The sequence below is a fragment of the Lissotriton helveticus genome, chromosome 4_2 (genome assembly GCF_964261635.1).
Source record: "Lissotriton helveticus chromosome 4_2, aLisHel1.1, whole genome shotgun sequence".
Taxonomy (NCBI): Eukaryota; Metazoa; Chordata; class Amphibia; order Caudata; family Salamandridae; genus Lissotriton; species Lissotriton helveticus.
In genome coordinates, this window is record NC_136064.1 from 89,938,805 (window position 1) to 89,964,678 (window position 25,874).

The window sequence follows — 25,874 nt, forward strand, 5'->3', positions numbered from 1 at the left end:
TTGGAAAGTAGCAAATTAGGCTTCCTCAAGTGAGATCTTTGAAAACAATATGCCATACAACATAATCAGCGCAGAGCTTCCTGCGAGTGGTGTCAAGAGAGAAATATAAACGTGCAATGACATCATGACGCGGCAGCCATTTTACAAAATGGAGTCGCGGCCCAAGTGAGGCCTAGTTTAGTCTAAGTCAAAAGACACATTAAAACACATCATAACACTTTTGTTTCGAGTGCATTCGCTTCATAGTAATAGACATATATGAATTCAAATGTGGAACCTAGTAGTAATGCTCATATATGATTCAAATTTTGAGTAACTTTCAAAACTATGACATAGTGTAGTGGGACAGTGCATGGTGCATCGTGTGAGGTTGTGCACTGTGTGTGATGTAGTGCAGTTGGGTTGGTGCAGTGTGTGATATTGTGCAGTGCATTGGGATGTAGTGCAGTGAGGGTAGTGCTGGTGCAGTGTGTGATATTGTGCAGTGCACTGGGATGTAGTGCAGTAAGGGTAGTGCTGGTGCAGTGTGTGATATTGTGCAGTGCACTGGGATGTAGTACGGTGAGGGTAGTGCTGGTGCAGTGTGTGATGCTGTGCACCGTGTGTGATGTAGTGCAGTTGGGGAAGTGCTGGTGCAGTGTATGATATTGTGCCGTGCACCGGGATGTAGTGCAGTGAGGGTAGTGCTGGTGCAGTGTGTGATATTGTGCAGTGCACTGGGATGTAGTGCGGTGAGGGTAGCACTGGTGCAGTGTGTGATATTGTGCAGTGCACTGGGATGTAGTGCAGTTGGGTTGGTGCTGGTGCAGTGTGTGATATTGTGCAGTGCACTGGGATGTAGTGCAGTGAGGGTAGTGCTGGTGCAGTGTATGATATTGTGCAGTGAACTGGGATGTAGTGCAGTGAGGGTAGTGCTGGTGCAGTGTGTGATATTGTGCAGTGCACTGGGATGTAGTGCAGTGAGGGTAGTGCTGGTGCAGTGTGTGATATTGTGCAGTGCACTGGGATGTAGTGCAGTTGGGTTGGTGCTGGTGCAGTGTATGATATTGTGCAGTGCACTGGGATGTAGTGCAGTGAGGGTAGTGCTGGTGCAGTGTGTGATATTGTGCAGTACACTGGGATGTAGTGCAGTGAGGGTAGTGCTGGTGCAGTGTGTGATATTGTGCAGTGCACTGGGATGTAGTGCAGTTGGTGCTGGTGCAGTGTGTGATATTGTGGAGTGCACTGGGATGTAGTGCAGTGAGGGTAGTGCTGGTGCAGTGTGTGATATTGTGCAGTGCACTGGGATGTAGTGCAGTTGGGTTGGTGCTGGTGCAGTGTATGATATTATGCAGTGCACTGGGATGTAGTGCAGTGAGGGTAGTGCTGGTGCTGTGTGTGATATTGTGCAGTGCACTGGGATGTAGTGCAGTGAGGGTAGTGCTGGTGCAGTGTGTGATATTGTGCAGTGCACTGGGATGTAGTGCAGTTGGGTTGGTGCTGGTACAGTGTATGATATTGTGCAGTGCACTGGGGTGTAGTGCAGTAATGGTAGTACTGGTGCAGTGTGTGATATTGTGCAGTGCACTGGGATGTAGTGCAGTAATGGTAGTGCTGGTGCAGTGTGTGATATTGTGCAGTGCACTGGGATGTAGTGCAGTAATGGTAGTGCTGGTGCAGTGTGTGATATTGTGCAGTGCACTGGGATGCAGTGCAGTAATGGTAGTGCTGGTGCAGTGTGTGATTGTGCAGTGCACTGGGATGTAGTGCAGTAATGGTAGTGCTGTTGCAGTGTGTGATATTGTGCAGTGCACTGGGATGTAGTGCAGTAATGGTAGTGCTGGTGCAGTGTGTGGTATTGTGCAGTGCACTGGGATGTAGTGCAGTAATGGTAGTGCTGGTGCAGTGTGTGATTGTGCAGTGCACTGGGATGTAGTGCAGTAATGGTAGTGCTGGTGCAGTGTGTGATATTGTGCAGTGCACTGGGATGTAGTGCAGTAATGGTAGTGCTGGTGCAGTGTGTGATATTGTGCAGTGCACTTGGATGTAGTGCAGTAATGGTAGTGCTGGTGCAGTGTGTGATATTGTGCAGTGCACTGGGATGTAGTGCAGTAATGGTAGTGCTAGTGCAGTGTGTGATATTGTGCAGTGCACTGGGATGTAGTGCTAGTGCAGTGCGTGATTGTGCAGTGCACTGGGATGTAGTGCAGTAATGGTAGTGCTGGTGCAGTGTGTGATATTGTGCAGTGCACTGGGATGTAGTGCAGTAATGGTAGTGCTGGTGCAGTGTGTGATATTGTGCAGTGCACTGGGATGTAGTGCAGTAATGGTAGTGCTGGTGCAGTGTGTGATATTGTGCAGTGCACTGGGATGTAGTGCAGTAATGGTAGTGCTGGTGCAGTGTGTGATATTGTGCAGTGCACTGGGATGTAGTGCAGTAATGGTAGTGCTAGTGCAGTGTGTGATTGTGCAGTGCACTGGGATGTAGTGCAGTAATGGTAGTGCTGGTGCAGTGTGTGATATTGTGCAGTGCACTGGGATGTAGTGCAGTAATGGTAGTGCTGGTGCAGTGTGTGATATTGTGCAGTGCACTGGGATGTAGTGCAGTAATGGTAGTGATGGTGCAATATGTGATTGTGCAGTGCACTGGGATGTAGTGCAGTAATGGTAGTTCTGGTGCAGTGTGTGATATTGTGCAGTGCACTGGGATGTAGTGCAGTAATGGTAGTGCTGGTGCAGTGTGTGATATTGTGCAGTGCACTGGGATGTAGTGCAGTTGGGTTGGTGCTGGTGTAGTGTATGATATTGTGCAGTGCACTGGGATGTAGTGCAGTAATGGTAGTGCTGGTGCAGTGTGTGATTGTGCAGTGCACTGGGATGTAGTGCAGTAATGGTAGTGCTGGTGCAGTGTGTGATATTGTGCAGTGCACTGGGATGTAGTGCAGTAATGGTAGTGCTCGTGCAGTGTGTGATATTGTGCAGTGCACTGGGGTGTAGTGCAGTAATGGTAGTGCTGGTGCAGTGTGTGATTGTGCAGTGCACTGGGATGTAGTGCGGTAATGGTAGTGCTGGTGCAGTGTGTGATATTGTGCAGTGCACTGGGATGTAGTGCAGTAATGGTAGTGCTGGTGCAGTGTGTGATATTGTGCAGTGCACTGGGATGTAGCGCAGTAATGGTAGTGCTGGTGCAGTGTGTGATATTGTGCAGTGCACTGGGATGTAATGCGGTAATGGTAGTGCTGGTGCAGTGTGTGATTGTGCAGTGCACTGGGATGTAGTGCAGTAATGGTAGTTCTGGTGCAGTGTGTGATATTGTGCAGTGCACTGGGATGTAGTGCAGTTGGGTTGGTGCTGGTGCAGTGTATGCTATTGTGCAGTGCACTGGGATGTAGTGCAGTAATGGTAGTGCTGGTGCAGTGTGTGATTGTGCAGTGCACTGGGATGTAGTGCAGTAATGGTAGTGCTGGTGCAGTGTGTGATATTGTGCAGTGCACTGGGGTGTAGTGCAGTAATGGTAGTGCTGGTGCAGTGTGTGATTGTGCACTGCACTGGGATGTAGTGCAGTAATGGTAGTGCTGGTGCAGTGTGTGATATTGTGCAGTGCACTGGGTTGTAGTGCAGTAATGGTAGTGCTGGTGCAGTGTGTGATATTGTGCAGTGCACTGGGGTGTAGTGCAGTAATGGTAGTGCTGGTGCAGTGTGTGATTGTGCAGTGCACTGGGATGTAGTGCAGTAATGGTAGTGCTGGTGCAGTGTGTGATATTCTGCAGTGCACTGGGATGTAGTGCAGTAATGGTAGTGCTGGTGCAGTGTGTGATATTGTGCAGTGCACTGGGATGTAGTGCAGTAATGGTAGTGCTGGTGCAGTGTGTGATATTGTGCAGTGCACTGGGGTGTAGTGCAGTAATGATAGTGCTGGTGCAGTGTGTGATTGTGCAGTGCACTGGGATGTAGTGCAGTAATGGTAGTGCTGGTGCAGTGTGTGATATTGTGCAGTGCACTGGGATGTAGTGCAGTAATGGTAGTGCTGGTGCAGCGTGTGATTGTGCATTGCTCTGTGATGTAGAACAGTGGAGAGCACGGTGCAGTGTGTGATGCTGTGCACCGTGTGTGATGTAGTGCAGTAATGGTAGTGCTGGTGCAGTGTGTGATATTGTGCACTGGGATGTAGTGCAGTAATGGTAGTGCTGGTGCAGTGTGTGATATTGTGCAGTGCACTGGGATGTAATGCGGTAATGGTAGTGCTGGTGCAGTGTGTGATTGTGCAGTGCACTGGGATGTAGTGCAGTAATGGTAGTTCTGGTGCAGTGTGTGATATTGTGCAGTGCACTGGGATGTAGTGCAGTAATGGTAGTGCTGGTGCAGTGTGTGATATTGTGCAGTGCACTGGGATGTAGTGCAGTAATGGTAGTGCTGGTGCAGTGTGTGATTGTGCATTGCTCTGTGATGTAGAACAGTGGAGAGCACGGTGCAGTGTGTGATGCTGTGCACCGTGTGTGATGTAGTGCAGTAATGGTAGTGCTGGTGCAGTGTGTGATATTGTGCAGTGCACTGGGATGTAGTGCAGTAATGGTAGTGCTGGTGCAGTGTGTGATATTGTGCAGTGCACTGGGATGTAATGCGGTAATGGTAGTGCTGGTGCAGTGTGTGATTGTGCAGTGCACTGGGATGTAGTGCAGTAATGGTAGTGCTGGTGCAGTGTGTGATATTGTGCAGTGCACTGGGGTGTAGTGCAGTAATGGTAGTGCTTGTGCAGTGTGTGATTGTGCAGTGCACTGGGGTGTAGTGCAGTAATGGTAGTGCTGGTGCAGTGTGTGATATTGTGCAGTGCACTGGGATGTAGTGCAGTAATGGTAGTGCTGGTGCAGTGTGTGATTGTGCATTGCTCTGTGATGTAGAACAGTGGAGAGCACGGTGCAGTGTGTGATGCTGTGCACCGTGTGTGATGTAGTGCAGTAATGGTAGTGCTGGTGCAGTGTGTGATATTGTGCAGTGCACTGGGATGTAGTGCAGTAATGGTAGTGCTGGTGCAGTGTGATATATTGTGCAGTGCACTGGGATGTAATGCGGTAATGGTAGTGCTGGTGCAGTGTGTGATATTGTGCAGTGCACTGGGGTGTAGTGCAGTAATGGTAGTGCTTGTGCAGTGTGTGATTGTGCAGTGCACTGGGATGTAGTGCAGTAATGGTAGTGCTAGTGCAGTGTGTGATATTGTGCAGTGCACTGGGATGTAGTGCAGTAATGGTAGTGCTGGTGCAGTGTGTGATTGTGCATTGCTCTGTGATGTAGAACAGTGGAGAGCATGGTGCAGTGTGTGATGCTGTGCACCGTGTGATGTAGTGCAGTAATGGTAGTGCTGGTGCAGTGTGTGATTGTGCAGTGCACTGGGATGTAGTGCAGTAATGGTAGTGCTGGTGCAGTGTGTGATATTGTGCAGTGCACTGGGGTGTAGTGCAGTAATGGTAGTGCTGGTGCAGTGTGTGATTGTGCAGTGCACTGGGATGTAGTGCAGTAATGGTAGTGCTGGTGCAGTGTGTGATATTGTGCAGTGCACTGGGATGTAGTGCAGTAATGGTAGTGCTGGTGCAGTGTGTGATATTGTGCAGTGCACTGGGGTGTAGTGCAGTAATGGTAGTGCTGGTGCAGTGTGTGATTGTGCAGTGCACTGGGATGTAGTGCAGTAATGGTAGTGCTGGTGCAGTGTGTGATATTGTGCAGTGCACTGGGATGTAGTGCAGTAATGGTAGTGCTGGTGCAGTGTGTGATATTGTGCAGTGCACTGGGATGTAGTGCAGTAATGGTAGTGCTGGTGCAGTGTGTGATATTGTGCAGTGCACTGGGGTGTAGTGCAGTAATGGTAGTGCTGGTGCAGTGTGTGATTGTGCAGTGCACTGGGATGTAGTGCAGTAATGGTAGTGCTGGTGCAGTGTGTGATATTGTGCAGTGCACTGGGATGTAGTGCAGTAATGGTAGTGCTGGTGCAGTGTGTGATATTGTGCAGTGCACTGGGGTGTAGTGCAGTAATGGTAGTGCTGGTGCAGTGTGTGATTGTGCAGTGCACTGGGATGTAGTGCAGTAATGGTAGTGCTGGTGCAGTGTGTGATATTGTGCAGTGCACTGGGATGTAGTGCAGTAATGGTAGTGCTGGTGCAGTGTGTGATATTGTGCAGTGCACTGGGATGTAGTGCAGTAATGGTAGTGCTGGTGCAGTGTGTGATATTGTGCAGTGCACTGGGATGTAATGCGGTAATGGTAGTGCTGGTGCAGTGTGTGATTGTGCAGTGCACTGGGATGTAGTGCAGTAATGGTAGTTCTGGTGCAGTGTGTGATATTGTGCAGTGCACTGGGATATAGTGCAGTTGGGTTGGTGCTGGTGCAGTGTATGATATTGTGCAGTGCACTGGGATGTAGTGCAGTAATGGTAGTGCTGGTGCAGTGTGTGATTGTGCAGTGCACTGGGATGTAGTGCAGTAATGGTAGTGCTGGTGCAGTGTGTGATATTGTGCAGTGCACTGGGGTGTAGTGCAGTAATGGTAGTGCTGGTGCAGTGTGTGATATTGTGCAGTGCACTGGGATGTAGTGCAGTAATGGTAGTGCTGGTGCAGTGTGTGATATTGTGCAGTGCACTGGGGTGTAGTGCAGTAATGGTAGTGCTGGTGCAGTGTGTGATTGTGCAGTGCACTGGGATGTAGTGCAGTAATGGTAGTGCTGGTGCAGTGTGTGATATTGTGCAGTGCACTGGGATGTAGTGCAGTAATGGTAGTTCTGGTGCAGTGTGTGATATTGTGCAGTGCACTGGGATGTAGTGCAGTTGGGTTGGTGCTGGTGCAGTGTATGATATTGTGCAGTGCACTGGGATGTAGTGCAGTAATGGTAGTGCTGGTGCAGTGTGTGATTGTGCAGTGCACTGGGATGTAGTGCAGTAATGGTAGTGCTGGTGCAGTGTATGATATTGTGCAGTGCACTGGGGTGTAGTGCAGTAATGGTAGTGCTGGTGCAGTGTGTGATTGTGCAGTGCACTGGGATGTAGAGCAGTAATGGTAGTGCTGGTGCAGTGTGTGATATTGTGCAGTGCACTGGGATGTAGTGCAGTAATGGTAGTGCTGGTGCAGTGTGTGATATTGTGCAGTGCACTGGGGTGTAGTGCAGTAATGGTAGTGCTGGTGCAGTGTGTGATTGTGCAGTGCACTGGGATGTAGTGCAGTAATGGTAGTGCTGGTGCAGTGTGTGATATTGTGCAGTGCACTGGGATGTAGTGCAGTAATGGTAGTGCTGGTGCAGTGTGTGATATTGTGCAGTGCACTGGGATGTAGTGCAGTAATGGTAGTGCTGGTGCAGTGTGTGATATTGTGCAGTGCACTGGGGTGTAGTGCAGTAATGGTAGTGCTGGTGCAGTGTGTGATTGTGCAGTGCACTGGGATGTAGTGCAGTAATGCAAGTGCTGGTGCAGTGTGTGATATTGTGCAGTGCACTGGGATGTAGTGCAGTAATGGTAGTGCTGGTGCAGTGTGTGATTGTGCATTGCTCTGTGATGTAGAACAGTGGAGAGCACGGTGCAGTGTGTGATGCTGTGCACCGTGTGTGATGTAGTGCAGTAATGGTAGTGCTGGTGCAGTGTGTGATATTGTGCACTGGGATGTAGTGCAGTAATGGTAGTGCTGGTGCAGTGTGTGATATTGTGCAGTGCACTGGGATGTAATGCGGTAATGGTAGTGCTGGTGCAGTGTGTGATTGTGCAGTGCACTGGGATGTAGTGCAGTAATGGTAGTTCTGGTGCAGTGTGTGATATTGTGCAGTGCACTGGGATGTAGTGCAGTAATGGTAGTGCTGGTGCAGTGTGTGATATTGTGCAGTGCACTGGGATGTAGTGCAGTAATGGTAGTGCTGGTGCAGTGTGTGATTGTGCATTGCTCTGTGATGTAGAACAGTGGAGAGCACGGTGCAGTGTGTGATGCTGTGCACCGTGTGTGATGTAGTGCAGTAATGGTAGTGCTGGTGCAGTGTGTGATATTGTGCAGTGCACTGGGGTGTAGTGCAGTAATGGTAGTGCTTGTGCAGTGTGTGATTGTGCAGTGCACTGGGATGTAGTGCAGTAATGGTAGTGCTGGTGCAGTGTGTGATATTGTGCAGTGCACTGGGATGTAGTGCAGTAATGGTAGTGCTGGTGCAGTGTGTGATTGTGCATTGCTCTGTGATGTAGAACAGTGGAGAGCACGGTGCAGTGTGTGATGCTGTGCACCGTGTGTGATGTAGTGCAGTAATGGTAGTGCTGGTGCAGTGTGTGATATTGTGCAGTGCACTGGGATGTAGTGCAGTAATGGTAGTGCTGGTGCAGTGTGTGATATTGTGCAGTGCACTGGGATGTAATGCGGTAATGGTAGTGCTGGTGCAGTGTGTGATATTGTGCAGTGCACTGGGGTGTAGTGCAGTAATGGTAGTGCTTGTGCAGTGTGTGATTGTGCAGTGCACTGGGATGTAGTGCAGTAATGGTAGTGCTAGTGCAGTGTGTGATATTGTGCAGTGCACTGGGATGTAGTGCAGTAATGGTAGTGCTGGTGCAGTGTGTGATTGTGCATTGCTATGTGATGTTGAACAGTGGAGAGCACGGTGCAGTGTGTGATGCTGTGCACCGTGTGTGATGTAGTGCAGTAATGGTAGTGCTGGTGCAGTGTGTGATTGTGCAGTGCACTGGGATGTAGTGCAGTAATGGTAGTGCTGGTGCAGTGTGTGATATTGTGCAGTGCACTGGGGTGTAGTGCAGTAATCGTAGTGCTGGTGCAGTGTGTGATTGTGCAGTGCACTGGGATGTAGTGCAGTAATGGTAGTGCTGGTGCAGTGTGTGATATTGTGCAGTGCACTGGGATGTAGTGCAGTAATGGTAGTGCTGGTGCAGTGTGTGATATTGTGCAGTGCACTGGGGTGTAGTGCAGTAATGGTAGTGCTGGTGCAGTGTGTGATTGTGCAGTGCACTGGGATGTAGTGCAGTAATGGTAGTTCTGGTGCAGTGTGTGATATTGTGCAGTGCACTGGGATGTAGTGCAGTAATGGTAGTGCTGGTGCAGTGTGTGATATTGTGCAGTGCACTGGGATGTAGTGCAGTAATGGTAGTGCTGGTGCAGTGTGTGATATTGTGCAGTTCACTGGGATGTAATGCGGTAATGGTAGTGCTGGTGCAGTGTGTGATTGTGCAGTGCACTGGGATGTAGTGCAGTAATGGTAGTTCTGGTGCAGTGTGTGATATTGTGCAGTGCACTGGGATGTAGTGCAGTTGGGTTGGTGCTGGTGCAGTGTATGATATTGTGCAGTGCACTGGGATGTAGTGCAGTAATGGTAGTGCTGGTGCAGTGTGTGATTGTGCAGTGCACTGGGATGTAGTGCAGTAATGGTAGTGCTGGTGCAGTGTGTGATATTGTGCAGTGCACTGGGGTGTAGTGCAGTAATGGTAGTGCTGGTGCAGTGTGTGATTGTGCAGTGCACTGGGATGTAGTGCAGTAATGGTAGTGCTGGTGCAGTGTGTGATATTGTGCAGTGCACTGGGATGTAGTGCAGTAATGGTAGTGCTGGTGCAGTGTGTGATATTGTGCAGTGCACTGGGGTGTAGTGCAGTAATGGTAGTGCTGGTGCAGTGTGTGATTGTGCAGTGCATTGGGATGTAGTGCAGTAATGGTAGTGCTGGTGCAGTGTGTGATATTGTGCAGTGCACTGGGATGTAATGCAGTAATGGTAGTGCTGGTGCAGTGTGTGATATTGTGCAGTGCACTGGGATGTAGTGCAGTAATGGTAGTGTTGGTGCAGTGTGGGATATTGTGCAGTGCACTGGGGTGTAGTGCAGTAATGGTAGTGCTGGTGCAGTGTGTGATTGTGCAGTGCACTGGGATGTAGTGCAGTAATGGTAGTGCTGGTGCAGTGTGTGATATTGTGCAGTGCACTGGGATGTAGTGCAGTAATGGTAGTGCTGGTGCAGTGTGTGATATTGTGCAGTGCACTGGGGTGTAGTGCAGTAATGGTAGTGCTGGTGCAGTGTGTGATTGTGCAGTGCACTGGGATGTAGTGCAGTAATGGTAGTGCTGGTGCAGTGTGTGATATTGTGCAGTGCACTGGGATGTATTGCAGTAATGGTAGTGCTGGTGCAGTGTGTGATATTGTGCAGTGCACTGGGATGTAGTGCAGTAATGGTAGTGCTGGTGCAGTGTGTGATATTGTGCAGTGCACTGGGATGTAATGCGGTAATGGTAGTGCTGGTGCAGTGTGTGATTGTGCAGTGCACTGGGATGTAGTGCAGTAATGGTAGTTCTGGTGCAGTGTGTGATATTGTGCAGTGCACTGGGATATAGTGCAGTTGGGTTGGTGCTGGTGCAGTGTATGATATTGTGCAGTGCACTGGGATGTAGTGCAGGAATGGTAGTGCTGGTGCAGTGTGTGATTGTGCAGTGCACTGGGATGTAGTGCAGTAATGGTAGTGCTGGTGCAGTGTGTGATATTGTGCAGTGCACTGGGGTGTAGTGCAGTAATGGTAGTGCTGGTGCAGTGTGTGATATTGTGCAGTGCACTGGGATGTAGTGCAGTAATGGTAGTGCTGGTGCAGTGTGTGATATTGTGCAGTGCACTGGGGTGTAGTGCAGTAATGGTAGTGCTGGTGCAGTGTGTGATTGTGCAGTGCACTGGGATGTAGTGCAGTAATGGTAGTGCTGGTGCAGTGTGTGATATTGTGCAGTGCACTGGGATGTATTGCAGTAATGGTAGTGCTGGTGCAGTGTGTGATATTGTGCAGTGCACTGGGATGTAGTGCAGTAATGGTAGTGCTGGTGCAGTGTGTGATATTGTGCAGTGCACTGGGATGTAATGCGGTAATGGTAGTGCTGGTGCAGTGTGTGATTGTGCAGTGCACTGGGATGTAGTGCAGTAATGGTAGTTCTGGTGCAGTGTGTGATATTGTGCAGTGCACTGGGATATAGTGCAGTTGGGTTGGTGCTGGTGCAGTGTATGATATTGTGCAGTGCACTGGGATGTAGTGCAGTAATGGTAGTGCTGGTGCAGTGTGTGATTGTGCAGTGCACTGGGATGTAGTGCAGTAATGGTAGTGCTGGTGCAGTGTGTGATATTGTGCAGTGCACTGGGGTGTAGTGCAGTAATGGTAGTGCTGGTGCAGTGTGTGATTGTGCAGTGCACTGGGATATAGTGCAGTAATGGTAGTGCTGGTGCAGTGTGTGATATTGTGCAGTGCACTGGGATGTAGTGCAGTAATGGTAGTGCTGGTGCAGTGTGTGATATTGTGCAGTGCACTGGGGTGTAGTGCAGTAATGGTAGTGCTGGTGCAGTGTGTGATTGTGCAGTGCACTGGGATGTAGTGCAGTAATGGTAGTGCTGGTGCAGTGTGTGATATTGTGCAGTGCACTGGGATGTAGTGCAGTAATGGTAGTGCTGGTGCAGTGTGTGATGTTGTGCAGTGCACTGGGATGTAGTGCAGTAATGGTAGTGCTGATGCAGTGTGTGATATTGTGCAGTGCACTGGGGTGTAGTGCAGTAATGGTAGTGCTGGTGCAGTGTGTGATATTGTGCAGTGCACTGGGGTGTAGTGCAGTAATGGTAGTGCTGGTGCAGTGTGTGATTGTGCAGTGCACTGGGATGTAGTGCAGTAATGGTAGTGCTGGTGCAGTGTGTGATATTGTGCAGTGCACTGGGGTGTAGTGCAGTAATGGTAGTGCTGGTGCAGTGTGTGATTGTGCAGTGCACTGGGATGTAGTGCAGTAATGGTAGTGCTGGTGCAGTGTGTGATATTGTGCAGTGCACTGGGGTGTAGTGCAGTAATGGTAGTGCTGGTGCAGTGTGTGATATTGTGCAGTGCACTGGGGTGTAGTGCAGTAATGGTAGTGCTGGTGCAGTGTGTGATATTGTGCAGTGCACTGGGGTGTAGTGCAGTAATGGTAGTGCTGGTGCAGTGTGTGATTGTGCAGTGCACTGGGATGTAGTGCAGTAATGGTAGTGCTGGTGCAGTGTGTGATATTGTGCAGTGCACTGGGATGTAGTGCAGTAATGGTAGTGCTGGTGCAGTGTGTGCTCGTGCATTGCTCTGTGATGTAGAACAGTTTAGAGCACGGTGCAGTGTGTGAGGATTAGCAGTGCAGGAACATGGGAGTGTGAACAGTGCATGGTTTGAGGATGGGCCACGCAGGGCGTTGTAGAGCAGCAGTGGGTGGAGTAAGGTAGCGCCTAGTGTACAGCACCAGGGCGTGCAGTGGGCCCAGCGAAGCCTGTCTTTTTGCTTGGACATGTGTATTACCGGGGTGGGGTCGGGGTGAGGGGGGGTGCCCCGGTACTTTACCCACGTTCCACGTCCCGATGTACACAGACACGAGGTCCGGCTCGTCCAGAGCGCAGTGTGTGATCTTCATCAGCTGCAGCAGCTGGCAGAAGGCCTCGCGCTTCTGCAGAGGACATCAAAAAAAAGCGAAGAAATAAAATAGTATAAGAAGAAGGGAAGGACAAACAAGCACTCAAACTCAGAGGGCGGGGTGAGGGGGAGACAGAAGAGGGAGAGAGTATGAGAGAGTGAGACAAGAGAGAATTAGAGAGCAATGGGGAGAGAAGGAAGGGAATACAAACCCTAGAGGAAAGAGAGTCAAAGAGAAGACAGAGAGGGGAGGGAGAGAAAGAGAGTGGGTGAGGGGAGAGACAGAGGAGGGAGAGAGTGTGAGGGAGGGAGTGAGAGAGCAACGGGGAGAGAAGGCGATGGAGGCAGAAGGAAAGAGGAAGGGAAGACAGAGCGAGAGGAGGACAGCGTGAGTGTGACAGGAGAGGCGAGATGGAGACAGGAGAGAAAGACAAAGACGACGGAGAATAAGAGAGAAAGGGGAAGACAGGGAAAAGCAGAAGGGAGCGAGAGAGAAAGAAAAATATATAGAACAAGCATTTGCAATGCAATAGGTCTCGCATTTGTTAGGGTTTCCGGTGGGGGCGAGGTGTTTGGGCAAGATTTTAAAACACAACCGAGTGAGTGAGTTTGTGTTAATTCGGGCGGCGGCGCATAACAAAAGAATGAAGCGGCTGCCGTTCTCGAACCGGAAGGGGCCTCGCGCACATCTTAAAAGCCTTGCAGGAAAGTCGAGTCTGCAGTAGGACAAAACCATTTTTAAAAATAGTGCTTGCGAATACTAAATATACATACTGTGTAACCACACAAGTAAAAAGTCCATCCTCATGGGAGGTTACAAATGCAGACAAGGTGTTACTAAGGAGGGACTATTAAGCCTATTAACGAACCAAAAGCGACCATTTAGAAAGGACAGCAACAGGAGCCAATTGAAAAGATGGGCGGAGAGTGGGCGGAGCTTCAAGTCCATGCCTGAGTACAGCATGCCTTGCAGAGCAGCGCTTGAGCTGCCCAGGCTCGACCTAAAAGGGCAGAGATGGAAGCGAGAGAATGAGAGAGGGAGAGAGAGAAAAGGAAACAGAGGGAGAAGAAAGAGAGTCAACGAGAAGACACAAAGGGAAAGACAGCGATGGACCCATGTGGATGGAAGGAAGCCAGCAGGGCCTGCATCCTTAAAACATGGAGTAATGCTGTGCCCTCAACATACAAGCCGTCATTTCAGTACACAAAAATCACTAAAACCATGCTTTCGTAAGAGCAAATATGGCACAGCGTGCTTTCTTGCACTGGGTGTACACTACACAAGCTCAATGTACAATGACATGCCTGGCAATGACCACTCCTAGGTTAGGAAGACATTTCCTCCAATCGGGGGCTGAGGACTCAGAGCCCGATACTCCTACTCTATCACTGCGCTGCACACAATGGGTATAGTTGGCTATATAAGGCACATGATTGGCTACCCCCTGACCAACCCAAGTGTTCGATGGACACTTGGGAGACCGAAACTAGGAGAGCATTACCTGATACTGAGTGGAGTAGAGTCCTTGAGTATCCTCATTCTGGGTCTAGGAATTCACGCTCAAACTGAGTCAATGTTTTATTTTTCATAAATCCACCTCTCCCCGGCCACGATTAATAGCATTTTCCCGGGTGCTGCGGCCCCCTGTCCACACTGTTCATTTACTGCGCGGATTGATGTCATGTGCTCTGGAGCTGCCATTACTGCCTGGCTTTGGGCTCCTGCAGCTTGTGCGGTCCTGCCTTGTCTGCCATCTGGGGACGCGCCCACCCTGGGCTTATTCACACGACTCCAACGCAGCAGATCCGCCACCGGATTCGTCCACTGGTGTCTCCTCCTAACTGAAAGGGCTATTAGTTTGCGATGGAAAGCGCCCATGCCTCCCTTACCCATAGCCTGGCACCGCGGGCACACCTCCTCACCCATGGCCTGGTACCGTGGCCACGCCTTCCTTGCCATGGACTGGTACCGTGGCCACGCCTGCTGTTCCAATGCCTGGCACCGCAGCAACACCTCCCTTGCCCATGGTCAGGCATACCTAGCCACACCTCCCCCACCCATGGTTGGGCGTACGCAGCCACGCCTCCTAACCCATGGCGTGACACCACGGCCATGCCTCCCTAGCCGGGGTCAGGCGTACGCGGCCACACCTTCCTCGCTCATGGTCAAGCGTACGTGGCCACGCCTCCTCACCCATGGCCTGTCACCGCGGCCACACCTGCCCATGGTCAGGCTTACGCGGCCACATCTCCTCCCCCAAGGCCTGGCACCGGGGCCACGCCACCCTTGCCATGGTCAGGCATATACAGCCACGCCTCCCTCGCCCATGGTCAGGCATGAGCGGCCACACCTCTTCACCCATGGCCTGTCACCGCGGCCACACCTCCCTAGCCCATGGTCAGGCGTACGCGGCCACGCCTCCTCGCCCATGGCCTGTCACCATGGCTACACCTCCCTTGCCCATGGTCAGGCATACGTGGCCACGCCTTCCTCACCCATGGCCTGGCACCACAGCTGAGCTCCTTGCCTGTTGTCAGGCATAAGCAGCCACCCCCCTTGCTTATGGTCAGGCATACGCGGCCACGCCTCTTCGCGTGCCCAAGTAAAGTCCCGCACAGGGAAGAGCTGAAATGTCTCTGTAAATATCAGACTGCCAAGACTGGGATGGGTACTGGACCAACCTAGGTGAGAGGCTGTGGAATGACTCCCTTCCCCCTTGAGCAAGGTTGGATAGCCCACAGGGTTTGGCCACTTGATTATGGCGGCCTTGTTGTCCGTGCCCCCCTACAGATACCCCTGGTGGCAGCTCGGTCAGCACCCACACGGCCACTGGTCCTTAGAAAACTTCCCTCATTGGGAACGGACTTTGCCACTGCCATCCATACCCCTTTCTCTAAGGCTTGAGCTATGTCTTTGTACTTTTATAATGTCTGTAAAACTAAACCCTCCTGTGTTATGTTTTGGATTTTTGTCTAGCCCCAGAAAGCAAGGAAGTACACTATTTCTCAAATTTAGAGTAAATCCACCTAGGACCACTTACAGGTAGGTCCGAAGACAGTTCCTAAATACTTAGGGTGATCTGTTGACCAAATGAAAGGCCAGGCTTCAAAATAATCCCTCTCAGTTTCTACTAAGAGTGTTAAGACCACTGACGTAGACCAACTGATGGTATATCCTGTAAAAGATTCAAAGGCTTCAATCTTATTTGATAGTTTTGGAACTGACAGTCCAGGGCAGCCAGTGCTTACTTTGTAAAAAGCATAAGTGCCAGGGCCCTGGTCAGGAGGTCACTGCAGCTTGCCCCCGCCAGCGCTGCCAATGACAACATCAACACATCTGATAGCCACCACACTCCTACAAGTGTGACAGGTCAGATTATTCCAGGCACTCAAAGTTATAGGAATGGCTTGGGAGGCAGGTGTTAGTTATTGTTAATGTGTATTGAATTAATACTCTATTGTTGTTGTGGTCATCTCTGAATTAGGCAAACAGCGCCAACTTGTGGCAGACTGTTTTAAGTGCCGGTGTTGACAATTAAGTGCCAGTACCCAGCACCGGAACCCATAGGCTCAAATTAAGCACTGGGGTAGCCTAGGGTTAGCCTAGTGATAGCAGTGTCTCATCAGTGAATAGCATAAGTTCACAGTTTACCTTGCCTCCTTGGGAAACTTTAATATTATCATTACCCCAGATTTTAGCTGCCAAGGGCTTCCGTGCTGATACAACAATGAAGAATAGTATAGATTTGTGCCTTAGTGTCATTGAGTTGGATTTTTCCTCGTATACACAAGATGCAGAAGTGGAACCTGTGCAAAAAGAACCATTGATGGACAGAATGCAGGACAATGTCGTACATTCACCCCAGTACAGAGATCTGGGCCTAAATCCATCGGTTTTTTACTCTCCATGTCATTCCACTTTAAACCCACCCTGAAGTTCGGGCTGGTCTGTTCCCATGGGGCACAGGGTCAAGACGAATTTGCATACAGCTGGTTCCAAAATGGAATGGCATGGGGAGCAAAAAAGGAATGATTTGGGCCCAGATCTCTGTACTGGGGTGAATGTATGGCATTGTTCTGCATTTTGTCCATCAATTGTTGTTTTTGGATTTGTCACCCAGAGTGGGACCAGTATGCCCAGACGTGGGTCCCGTGTTCTCCATGCCACTGGAGTCAAGCTATCCTGGCTGAAGAAGGCTGATAGCCAGAAACCGGTCCTAGGATGCTTGATTCCAGTCCAGGAAGCACCTGGCAGTTCGGTCTGGACTATTCCCATAAGGAGCAGGGTCAAGACTGATTTGCATATGGCTGGGTCCAAACTGGAATGGCATGGGCAGCAAAAAAGTGATGGATTTAGGGCCAGATCTCTGTACTGGGGTGAATGTATGACATTGTTCTGCATTCTGTCCATCAATGTTCTGTTTACAGAAGTGGAACCAGAGTAAGAGCCATCATGGTATCACAGAACTGGTCTCCAAAGTTCTTTTGACGCAGGGCCAAGAGTAAGCAATTCCAGTTAATACTGTCAAATGTCTTTTACTAAGCTAAGAGTTTCCCCCTCTGATTTTTTTAGGAAAACTTATTTGCAAGATGTTAAGTAGTTGTCTGATATTGTTACAGTTTTACCTTTCCTTTATAGAAACACAATTGTATTACTTCACGATGAAAGTTTGGGTTTGATTGTTTTGAGAGCAGTTACATATGGAGCTATGGGTGTTACATTGCTTGTTGTTCTTAATAATATAAATGCTGATTCTTGCTATAACTGTAGTGCCTCAAAGTGCTTCGCGACAGGGAAGAGAGAACTTTATCGCACCAAGTATTGCGTGTGATCAATATGGCACCACTTATAATTGTGATCCCTGCGTAAACAGGGATGACCATCAATAAGGCACTTGTGATCAGGCCCTTGAAGCAGGACTGGACCAAGTGTGCCCATAAAACGACTCACTTACCTTGGCGTTCTGGAAGAAGAAGTCTCGGGTCAGGCTCTTCTGCGGCTCGCGGCCATACACAAGCTTCACCCTGCTCTGCTCACTCTGGAACTTAATCAACTGCAGAACTACAAGGGAAATCAACACATGACCAGTTAGTTGTACCTTCATGGAAGAAACCATGCGCATGACAGTTCTACAGACGACAGCCAGACAGCAAGCGAGATGACTAAAAATGAGTGAGGTTTTCTATAGTGCACAATGTCAACCATACCTTCTAGGCACTTGCATTTTGGGGAGTTGATTCAAAGAATAAGAAGGAAGGCTAGTGAAATCCACAGCCTGTTAGTAGCCACCACCTCTCTTTTTAAAACAAGGGAAGGCTCGGTCTATTCTCCCACTGATTCAGTGGAGAAGTGTGGCTCAATGGTACGAGCGGCAGACCCTGATGCAGAGGTCTAACCCGGGACCAGGGTTCAATTCCCCGCCTCGGCGGGTCTTTTAGCTCAAACATTCCACGGACCTGATAATTCTCGCCTCGGTGCCTATTCCAATCATGGAGTCCCACTCTGCAACTCTGGGCAATAGCTTGCTTAATCTCCACAACGGCCCCCACAACGCTAAGGATGCCTGGCCTCCACCTTGGGGGTGCCCAGGAGTGGACACCTCACAGGGAAAGCCAGGATGGGTTCCACAGCGGTATTCGTACAAGCGCCTTGAGACCCTTGCGGGTGAGTAGTGCGCTATACAAGTATCAATTTACAATGGCCTTTAGACTGAGGGCCTGATTCACAAAGATTTTGCTGTGAGTAGGTGTGACTTACCCTTGTGGTACTCATGACGCACTTCAGCGTTCCAGGGGCCGTTCTACAGAAAGGACACTGGGGGCGCAACAGGCGTGCGTGCCCACTTTCAACGCCTCCAGCTCACTTTGATAATACAGAAAGGGCCGCAGACGCTTGTGCACCCCCTTCTGTTACACTGATAGCGCTGACGCCAGTGCTACCTCGAGAGGGCAATCCCGCACTCGCATGGGGGGGGGGGGGACATCCTTTACAACACAATTTTTACCACACAGTGCCTTTACGACGCAACTATTACACCACATGTCGTTACAACGCATTGCGCTGGCGGGCGCTCTAGGATAGGGAATGGATTTCATTTACTATCCAACACCTTCCCTACTATTCACGGGGACTGGAGCTGGAATAGTAAATTAAACTATTCACTATCCAGCACCCCAAAGCGCTATGCATTGTAAAAGCATGCGTTGTAAAAACTGTGTTGTAACAGCATGCGTGGTAAAAGCATGCGTTGTGCTGTCTTACATCCGCATGGGGGTGTAGCCTGATGCAAATGAGGGAATCACTTTGCCTTTATGCCTGCGCCACATTATGCGCGTGGGCACAAAAGCAAAGACGTCATCAGGAGGCGCACTGAGAGTGAGCCACAAAAAAGTGGTAGACAGTTAGACAAAGGGGTACCATGGACCCCACAAACATCCCCCTGCTAGTGGGTGCACCCACCTGCAATGGGATCTCTGTTCCCTCTCTAAAGTGCAGGTGGGTGCCACCTGCACAGTGAAGCACAGAGCAACAGATTAAAGCAGCCGCTCCGTGTTTCGCTGAATGCGCTGCCTCCAGGGACGGTCCGCGTTCACGGCTGCCCAGAGGGCCGATCATCCATGGTAATCCAGCGCATTGTTCATGTTGCGCCCGGCGCACTTGTCTAAAGGTGAACGGTGGCCAATCATGAACAGTGTGCCTTATATATAATACGGGTCCAGGAGTATGGAACGAGTACTCCAGACTTACTCCTGGTACGCACGATTGCCACTAGACAGCTATCTTTACTGTTTTTAATGGGGGAATATGTTTAATGAGTTTGCCTTTACATTGTAGAAGTAAGCACATCATCTGGCGTGTCGTAGCTGGAAGCAACTTTGGAATAACACATGTTTTGCTGCTGAATTTAGAGGTCCCAGCAGGCTGGGCAGGTATTGTTTGGCAAACGTGCTCCTCCCAAAGCAGTGTTAACACTCTGGGCAATAATGTATGCCTGGATGGCCACCATGTTGTGGCAGGGGCAATAATGTATGCCTGGATGGCCGCCATGTTGTGGCGGGGGCAATAAAGTATGCCGGGATGGCCACCATGTCGTGGCAGGGGCAATAATGTATGCCTGGATGGCCCCCATGTTGTGGCAGGGGCAATAATGTATGCCTGGATGGCCGCCATGTTGTGGCGGGGGCAATAAAGTATGCCGGGATGGCCACCATGTCGTGGCAGGGGCAATAATGTATGCCTGGATGGCCCCCATGTTGTGGCAGGGGCAATAATGTATGCCTGGATGGCCACAATGTTGTGGCAGGGGCAATAAAGTATGCCTGGATGGCCACCATGTCGTGGCAGGGGCAATAAAGTATGCCTGGATGGCCACCATGTCGTGGCAGGGGCAATAATGTATGCCTGGATGGCCAACATGTCGTGGCAGGGGCAATTTTGTATGCCTGATGGCCACCATGTCGTGGCAAGGGCAATAAAGTATTCCTGGATGGCCAACATGTCGTGGCAGGGGTAATAATGTATGCCTGGATGGCCACAATGTTGTGGCAGGGGCAATAATGTATGCCTGGATGGCCACCATGCTGTGGCAGGGGCAATATTGTATTCCTGGATGGCTCCCATGTTGTAGCAAGGGAAATAATGTATTCCTGGATGGCCCCTATGTTCTGGCAAGGGCAATGATGTATGCCTGGATGGCTACCATGTTGTGGCAGGGACAATAATGTATGCCTGGATGGCCACCATGTTGTGGCAAGGGCAATCATGTATGCCTGGATGGCCCCATGTTGTGGCAAGGGCAACAATGTATGCCTGGATGGCTACCATGTTGTGGCAGGGGCAATAATGTATGCCTGGATGGGCGACAGATTGTGGCAGGTGCAATAATGTATGCCTGGATGGCCACCATGTTGTGGCAGGGGCAATAATGTATGCCTGGTTGGCCGCCATGTTGTGGCCGGAGCAATAATGTATGCCTGGATGGCCACCATGTTGTGGCAGAGTCAATAATGTATGCCTGGATGGCCACCATGTTGTGGCAGGGGCAATAATGTATGCCTGGTTGGCCGCCATGTTGTGGCCGGAGCAATAATGTATGCCTGGATGGCCCCATTGTTGTGGCAGAGTCAATAATGTATGCCTGGTTGGCCGCCATGTTGTGGCCGGAGCAATAATGTATGCCTGGTTGGCCGCCATGTTGTGGCCGGAGCAATAATGTATGCCTGGTTGGCCGCCATGTTGTGGCCGGAGCAATAATGTATGCCTGGATGGCTACCATGTTGTGGCAGGGGTAATAATGTATACCTGGATGGCTACCATGTTGTGGCAGGGGCAATAATGTATGCCTGGATGGCTACCATGTTGTGGCAGGGTCAATAATGTATGCCTGGTTGGCCGCCATGTTGTGGCCGGAGCAATAATGTATGCCTGGTTGGCCGCCATGTTGTGGCCGGAGCAATAATGTATGCCTGGTTGGCCGCCATGTTGTGGCCGGAGCAATAATGTATGCCTGGATGGCTACCATGTTGTGGCAGGGGTAATAATGTATACCTGGATGGCTACCATGTTGTGGCAGGGGCAATAATGTATGCCTGGATGGCTACCATGTTGTGGCAGGGTCAATAATGTATGCCTGGATGACCACCATGTTGTGGCAGGGTCAATAATGTATGCCTGGATGGCCACCATGTTGTGGCAGCCCACCTTGCCTGTTTTTGTTCAGCAGAAACAAACTCCAGAAGTCAGGGTTTCTTCCTGTAGATCAATAAAGAAATGTTCCTGATGCATATGGAGTTTTCTCCGTGATCTTCCAGAACATTTTTCTTCTTTTTCTGCCCAAGTTATGGTTCACGTGGGGCATTCGGACAGGAATAATTGGCGCAGGAAGGGAAGACCAGCGCAAGATTGAATGGGGCTTTTGACACTATGACGTTAGTGGCTAGTGGCGAATAGCCGCTGGGCAAATGTCTCCAAGGCAGACACTGCTAAGGCTCTGCCGTTGTAAACCTGGTGGTACCCCTACTTCCAAAACACTCAGAGGAGCTGTGCGTATGAAGGGGTGAGAGCACTGCTGATTTAGGGCATTTTTCTTGTTCCATCAGGTTCTAAATGGTGCCCGTTATGCTGCTTTCAAAGGACCTTTACTCCTTTGATGGAATATTTACTGTGATTTTGTAACTGAGTGGGATACTGACAGATCTTCCCAGAGACTACTCACCTGTGTCCCAAAGAACCTGTGTTCTCAGGCACAGGTCCTGGGGTGCAGGTCACTCCCCTACTGGGTGCAGGTCACTCCCCTACTGGGTGCAGGTCACTCTCCTACTGGATGCAGGTCACTTGCCCACTGGGTGCAGGTCACTTGCCCACTGGGTAGAGGTCACTTGCCCACTGGGTGCAGGTCACTTGCCAACTGGGTGCAGGTCACTTGCCCACTGGGTGCAGGTCACTTGCCCACTGGGTGCAGGTCACTTGCCAACTGGGTGCAGGTCACTTGCCCACTGGGTGCAGGTCACTTGCCCACTGGGTGCAGATCACTCGCCCACTGGGTGCAGGTCACTTGCCCACTGGGTGCAGGTCACTTGCCCACTGGGTGGAGGTCACTTGCCCACTGGGTGCAGGTCACTTGCCCACTGGGTGCAGGTCACTCGCCCACTGGGTGCAGGTCACTTGGCCACTGGCTGGAGGTCACTTGGCCACTGGGTGCAGATCACTCGCCCACTGGGTGCAGGTCACTTGCCCACTGGCTGGAGGTCACTTGGCCACTGGCTGGAGGTCACTTGGCCACTGGGTGCAGGTCACTTGCCCACTGGGTGCTGGTCACTTGGCCACTGGGTGTAGGTCACTTGGCCACTGGGTGTAGGTCACTTGCCCTCTGGGTGCAGGTCACTTGCCCACTGGGTGGAGGTCACTTGGCCACTGGATGCAGGTCAATTGGCCACTGGGTGCAGGTCACTTGCCCACTGGGTGCCAGTCACTTGCCCACTGGGTGCAGGTCACTTGGCCACTGGGTACAGGTCACTTGGCCACTGGGTGCAGGTCACTTGGCCACTGGGTGCAGGTCACTTGCCCACTGGGTGCAGGTCACTTGCCCACTGGGTGCAGGTCACTTGGACACTGGGTGCAGGTCACTTGGCCACTGGGTGCCAGTCACTTGCCCACTGGGTGCAGGTCACTTGGCCACTGGGTGCAGATCACTTGCCCACTGGGTGCCGGTCACTTGCCCACTGGGTGCAGGTCACTTGGCCACTGGGTGCAGGTCACTTGCCCACTGGGTGCAGGTCACTTGCCCACTGGGTGCAGGTCACTTGCCCACTGGGTGCAGGTCACTTGCCCACTGGGTGCAGGTCACTTGTCCACTGGGTGCAGGTCACTTGCCCACTGGGTGCAGATCACTCGCCCACTGGGTGCAGATCACTCGCCCACTGGGTGCAGGTCACTTGCCCACTGGGTGGAGGTCACTTGCCCACTGGGTGCAGGTCACTTGCCCACTGGGTGGAGGTCACTTGCCCACTGGGTGCAGATCACTCGCCCACTGGGTGCAGATCACTCGCCCACTGGGTGCAGGTCACTTGGCCACTGGCTGGAGGTCACTTGGCCACTGGGTGCAGATCACTCGCCCACTGGGTGCAGGTCACTTGCCCACTGGATGCAGGTCACTTGGCCACTGGGTGCAGGTCACTTGCCCACTGGGTGCAGGTCACTTGCCCACTGGCTGGAGGTCACTTGGTCACTGGCTGGAGGTCACTTGCCCACTGGGTGCAGGTCACTTGCCCACTGGGTGCAGGTCACTTGCCCACTGGATGCAGGTCACTTGCCCACTGGATGCAGGTCACTTGGCCACTGGGTGCAGGTCACTTGCCCACTGGGTGGAGGTAACTTGCCCACTGGGTGCAGGTCACTTGGTCACTGGGTGCAGGTCACTTGGCCACTGGTTGCAGGTCACTTGCCCACTGGGTGCAGGTCACTTGGCCACTGGGTGCAGGTCACTTGCCCTCTGGGTGCAGGTCACTTGGCCACTGGGTGCAGGTCACTTGGCCACTGGGTGCAGGTCACTTGCCCACTGGGTGCAGGTCACTTGGCCACTGGGTGCAGGTCACTTTCCCACTGGGTGTAGGTCACTCGCCCACTGGGTGCAGGTCAGTCACCCACTGGGTGCAGGTCAGTCACCCACTGGGTGCAGGTCACTTGGCCACTGGCTGCAGGTCACTTGGCCACTGGATGCAGGTCACTTGGCCACTGGAATCAGGTCAATTGGCCACTGGGTGCAGGTCACTTGCCCACTGGGTGCCAGTCACTTAGCCACTGGGGGCAGATCACTTGCCCACTGGGTGCCAGTCACTTGCCCACTGGGTGCAGGTCACTTGCCCACTGGGTGCAGGTCACTTGGCCACTGGGTGCAGGTCACTTGGCCACTGGGTGCAGGTCACTTGCCCACTGGGTGCAGGTCACTTGCCCACTGGGTGCAGGTCAGTTGGCCACTGGGTGCAGGTCACTTGCCCACTGGGTGCAGGTCACTTGGCCACTGGGTGCAGGTCACTCGTCCACTGGGTGCAGGTCGGTCACCCACTGGGTGCAGGTCACTTGCCCACTGGGTGCAGGTCACTTGCCTACTGGGTGCAGGTCACTTGCCCACTGGGTGCCAGTCACTTGCCCACTGGGTGCAGGTCACTTGGCCACTGGGTGCAGGTCACTTGCCCACTGGGTGCAGGTCACTTGGCCACTGGGTGCAGGTCACTTGCCCACTGGGTGTAGGTCACTCGCCCACTGGGTGCAGGTCACTCGCCCACTGGGTGCAGGTCACTCGCCCACTGGGTGCAGGTCACTTGCCCACTGGGTGCAGGTCAGTCACCCACTGGGTGCAGGTCACTTGGCCACTGGATGCAGGTCAATTGGCCACTGGGTGCAGGTCACTTGCCCACTGGGTGCCAGTCACTTGCCCACTGGGTGCAGGTCACTTGCCCACTGGGTGCCAGTCACTTGCCCACTGGGTGCAGGTCACTTGCCCACTGGGTGCAGGTCACTTGCCCACTGGGTGCCAGTCACTTGCCCACTGGGTGCAGGTCACTTGCCCACTGGGTGCCAGTCACTTGCCCACTGGGTGCAGGTCACTTGCCCACTGGGTGCAGGTCACTTGCCCACTGGGTGCCAGTCACTTGCCCACTGGGTGCAGGTCACTTGCCCACTGGGTGCCAGTCACTTGCCCACTGGGTGCAGGTCACTTAGCCACTGGGTGCAGATCACTTGCCCACTGGGTGCCAGTCACTTGCCCACTGGGTGCAGGTCACTTGGCCACTGGGTGCAGGTCACTTGCCCACTGGGTGCAGGTCAGTTGGCCACTGGGTGTAGGTCACTTGCCCACTGGGTGCAGGTCACTTGGCCACTGGGTGCAGGTCACTCGCCCACTGGGTGCAGGTCACTCGCCCACTGGGTGCAGGTCAGTCACCCACTGGGTGCAGGTCACTTGCCCACTGGGTGCAGGTCACTTGCCTACTGGTGCAGGTCACTTGCCCACTGGGTGCCAGTCACTTGCCCACTGGGTGCAGGTCACTTGGCCACTGGGTGCAGGTCACTTGCCCACTGGGTGCCAGTCACTTGCCCACTGGGTGCAGGTCACTTGCCCACTGGGTGCAGGTCAGTCACCCACTGGGTGCAGATCACTCGCCCACTGGGTGCAGGTCAGTCACCCACTGGGTGCAGGTCTCTTGCCCACTGGGTGCAGGTCACTTGCCCACTGGGTGCAGGTCACTTGCTCACTGGTGCTCAGCATCTAAGCACATACTGAACTGTGCTGCATGCAGGACAAACCTTGCCGGGCAGATTTACAAGCCCCTTGTGACACTTTTGCGCCGCTGTTACATCCCTTTTTGTGACGTAGCAGCGGCGTAAACAATGCACCACATTGCGACCCATTTACAACGTGACGCATCTATAGAGATGCGTCACCCTGTAAAGCCCTGTGTTACATTGTACCTGCACCAGGTATAATGTATGCAGGGTAGGTGTTCCCACGCGGGAAAGCCTCGTAGAAGTGACGCAGTAAAATCTACAAGATTTTACTGCGCCACTTCTAGGACGCCACTGCATCAAAATCCTGCGTCTGCTTGAAGCAGGCATAAGGAGTGACGCAGCACAATAAGTATAGGCCTCCACATGCATTGCTGGAGTTGCGTTGTGCTTGCGACACAACTCCAGCAATGTGTGACTTTTTCGCCGACAGATGCGTCCGAATTTTTGACGCATCTGTCATTCTTTGCGCCATGGTGCGCTGTATTGTAAATAGGGTGCATCCATGGTGACGCAAGGGTTTCGCAGGCTGGCGCAGGTACAAAGAAGGCCTTGCATATTTAGCTTGAACGTCATTGTTAGTCACTTCTGTGTTGTGGTTTTAGGATCTGTTTCTTTTTAATATTTGTTACCTCTTAAGTGAACTTGTGACATTAAATAACATTAATAAACAAACCACAAGGGAGGCGGTAGAGGCACAGAGTCTCTGAAAACTTCTCAGGC

The 25,874-nt window shown here is 51.8% G+C and overlaps 1 protein-coding gene across 2 annotated transcripts in view; it reads right to left on the bottom strand.

Annotated features, from left to right (window-relative positions):
* The window catches only part of LOC144752052 (phosphatidylinositol 3,4,5-trisphosphate 5-phosphatase 2-like), a 598,959-nt gene that overhangs the window by 249,549 nt on the left and 323,536 nt on the right, over positions 1-25,874 (bottom strand). For both annotated transcript variants that reach the window (XM_078640002.1, XM_078640003.1), the window contains exons 11-12: positions 17,326-17,432; positions 12,302-12,404 (exon numbers count right to left, since the gene is read on the bottom strand). In XM_078640002.1, the coding sequence (XP_078496128.1) occupies positions 12,302-12,404; positions 17,326-17,432 (210 nt within the window). The remainder of the gene's footprint in view (positions 1-12,301; positions 12,405-17,325; positions 17,433-25,874) is intronic.